This window comes from Etheostoma cragini, chromosome 14 (genome assembly GCF_013103735.1).
Source record: "Etheostoma cragini isolate CJK2018 chromosome 14, CSU_Ecrag_1.0, whole genome shotgun sequence".
Classification (NCBI taxonomy): Eukaryota; Metazoa; Chordata; class Actinopteri; order Perciformes; family Percidae; genus Etheostoma; species Etheostoma cragini.
Genome location: NC_048420.1, coordinates 24,186,961 through 24,189,703, shown reverse-complemented (window position 1 = coordinate 24,189,703; position 2,743 = coordinate 24,186,961). Strand labels below are relative to the sequence as shown.

Here is a 2,743-nt window from a genome sequence, read left to right as displayed (position 1 = left end):
GGGGGGAACGCTGAGGGACGGGGGGAAGGATGAGGGTGAAGGATGCTCAGGGAGGAATGATGGGAGGTGTTAAGCATTTTAAAGGTGCAACAGAACGGCCTCTAGATTCCAAAGTCTCATGTTCCCCTTTAAGCATAATGATGAAGAAGATTTGAATCTGCTGAGGTTTCGGGAGGAACCGAATGGACTCTCTGCAGAGATTGAAAAGCACAAATGAAATCCACAGATTCCTCAGAGGAAGCATGTTTTAAAATGTAGGCCACCATTAGTAAACCGTCCAGGTATTGGTTCAGGTTTCTGGGTTCCTGTCCTGGTTGTCAGCAGAATCAGCGCTGGGTTTAATATCTGTCTGTACGCTCTGTAACAGCACGGGGACGTTTCTATTAAGGCTTATCAAATGTTCTTCCTCATCATCTTCATCATCATCTTCCTCTCGCCAACTCTGTCTGTCCTTTCAGCTTCTCCCACTCGCTCGCTCTCTCTCTCTATGTCTCTCTCTCTCTCTCTCTCTCGCTCTGTCTATGTCTCTCTCTCTCGCTCTCTCTCGCTCTCTATATCTCTCACTCTCACTCGCTCTCTCTGTCTCTCGCTCTCTCTCTTATGTATCGCTCTCTCTCTCCATCTCTATCCTTCTCTGTCTCTCTCTCTCTCTCTCTCTCTCTCCCTCTCTGTCTCTCTCCCTCTCTTCGTCTCTATCCCTCTCTCTCTCTCTCCCTCTCTTCGTCTCTATCCCTCTCTCTCTCTCTCTCCATCTCTATCCCTCTCTCTCTCTCACTCTCTCTCTATCTATCCCTCTCTCTCCATCTCTCTCCATCTCTCTCCCTCTCTCTCTCTCTCTCTCTCTCTCTCTCCCTCTCTCCCTCTCCCTCCCTCTCTCTCTCCATTCCTCTCTGCTGTGCTGAGACAGTTTCCTTTCATCATCCCCACATGCAACAAAAGGACATTGTCTACTTTCCTAAAATAAGCTCGCTTTGCCTTTTGGGACGATTTGAAATCTGGTTTTAAATCTGCATATTCTACTACTTTCTACTTCCTTTACATAACTGTACTTTCCTCTGTATTCGTCTTATACCCGTATTACCCGTATTTATCAAGTTTTATTCTTCAAAAGAATGCAGACTTATATCTGTGTTGTAGTGTTTACATTTCTGTTGAAACGTCTCTGTCAAGTCACGTTTATTTCATCCATAAAAATGGAAATTACAGTGCTCACACTCGCCATCTTACCCATAAAAACAAGAGAGCAAATACATTACAATACTATACAGAAATACTATTAAAAAGAACAAAAATTAAAATAAAATACAAGGCTTGCAAACTTGTAAACTTTGTTTTTTAAATCCTCGTAAATTTGTAAATTGTACGACTTTAATCTCTTTAATAATTTTGAGTTTTTTTACATGCAATGGCCTTAATTTGCTGTCTTAGTATTTGCATAACTCCAGAGGATTCATACAAACATAATCAACATTGTTAGTTTGCCAACATGTCAGAAATTCATTTAGATATAAACATAATATAATATCTATTTATTTCTTCTCAGTTCCTCTGTCAGCTCCCAGGAACCTGCGGCTGTCGGAGGAATGGTACAACCGCTTCAGGATCAGCTGGGACGTTCCACCGTCGCCCACCATGGGCTACAGGGTCGTCTACCAGCCCTTATCTGGTAACACACACACACGCACGCACACACACGCACACACACGCACACGCACACACGCACACGCACACACACGCACACACGCACACACACACACACACACACGCACACACACACACACACACACACACACACGCACACGCGCACACACGCACACACACACGCACACACACGCACACACACGCACACACGCACACGCACAAACACACACACACACACACACACGCACGCACACACGCACACACATGCACACACGCACACACATGCACACACCCACACACATGCACACACACACACACACACGCACACACATCACACACACATGCACACACACACACGCACACACATCACACACACACAACACATACGTCACACGCACACACATCACACACACGCACACACACACACACACATACTGTGACAAACACATTTCATAAACCTAGTTCAAATATGACAAACTCCAAATAATATAACCACTTTGTAACACACTTTGTCAGATAGTTCTGAGCCCCTGAATCCAGAATTTAACTTCTTAAAGTTAAGTCGGCCATCAACTAAACAAATAGATTTAAAGTCTCGTCCGTCCCCTCTGCTGTCTCTCTGCTAAACTCTGTAAAGACTCGGTAACGTCTGCACAGAAGGAATACTTGGACTTAAACTTTTAATGTTGGATGTATTTCCCCATCTGGTCTGATCCTGCATTTTTAATCAATGTTGTCGTCTTTGTTGTCATGTACTGTGTGTTATCTTCAAAAGTAATCGCCCCTCGGGGACAAATAAAGGTCTTGAACTTGAACTAACTTGGATAATTCGGTCCTTAACCAGTCTAAAAGTCTGAAGTTGCGTTAAAACACAACCACAGCATAATGTAATTCACAAACTTTCACACATTCCTGCATGGAGAAAGTTTTAGTGTGTTTTTTTTTAGTGTTACACAAGAAATAAAAACATAACAATGTCAAATAGTATTGTGATATGATCTGCTTGTGCATGAAGAGAGAGTGCGCGAGCAGATTATAAATTCAAATTCAAAGAGTCTCTTGTCTCATTGTTGGTCCACTCATATCTGTCCCATCATCTGTG

General features: G+C 43.3%; 1 protein-coding gene and 1 long non-coding RNA gene across 2 annotated transcripts in view; one reads left to right on the top strand and one right to left on the bottom strand.

Annotated features, from left to right (window-relative positions):
- LOC117957217 (collagen alpha-1(XIV) chain-like) overlaps positions 1–2,743 on the top strand; it is a 146,732-nt gene that overhangs the window by 61,526 nt on the left and 82,463 nt on the right. Inside the window, exon 10 of the mRNA XM_034892813.1 lies at positions 1,544–1,666. Coding sequence (XP_034748704.1) covers positions 1,544–1,666 — 123 coding nt within the window. The remainder of the gene's footprint in view (positions 1–1,543; positions 1,667–2,743) is intronic.
- LOC117956516 overlaps positions 1–2,743 on the bottom strand; it is a 3,911-nt gene that overhangs the window by 334 nt on the left and 834 nt on the right. Inside the window, exon 2 of the long non-coding RNA XR_004659301.1 lies at positions 2,483–2,486. This is a non-coding gene — a long non-coding RNA (uncharacterized LOC117956516). The remainder of the gene's footprint in view (positions 1–2,482; positions 2,487–2,743) is intronic.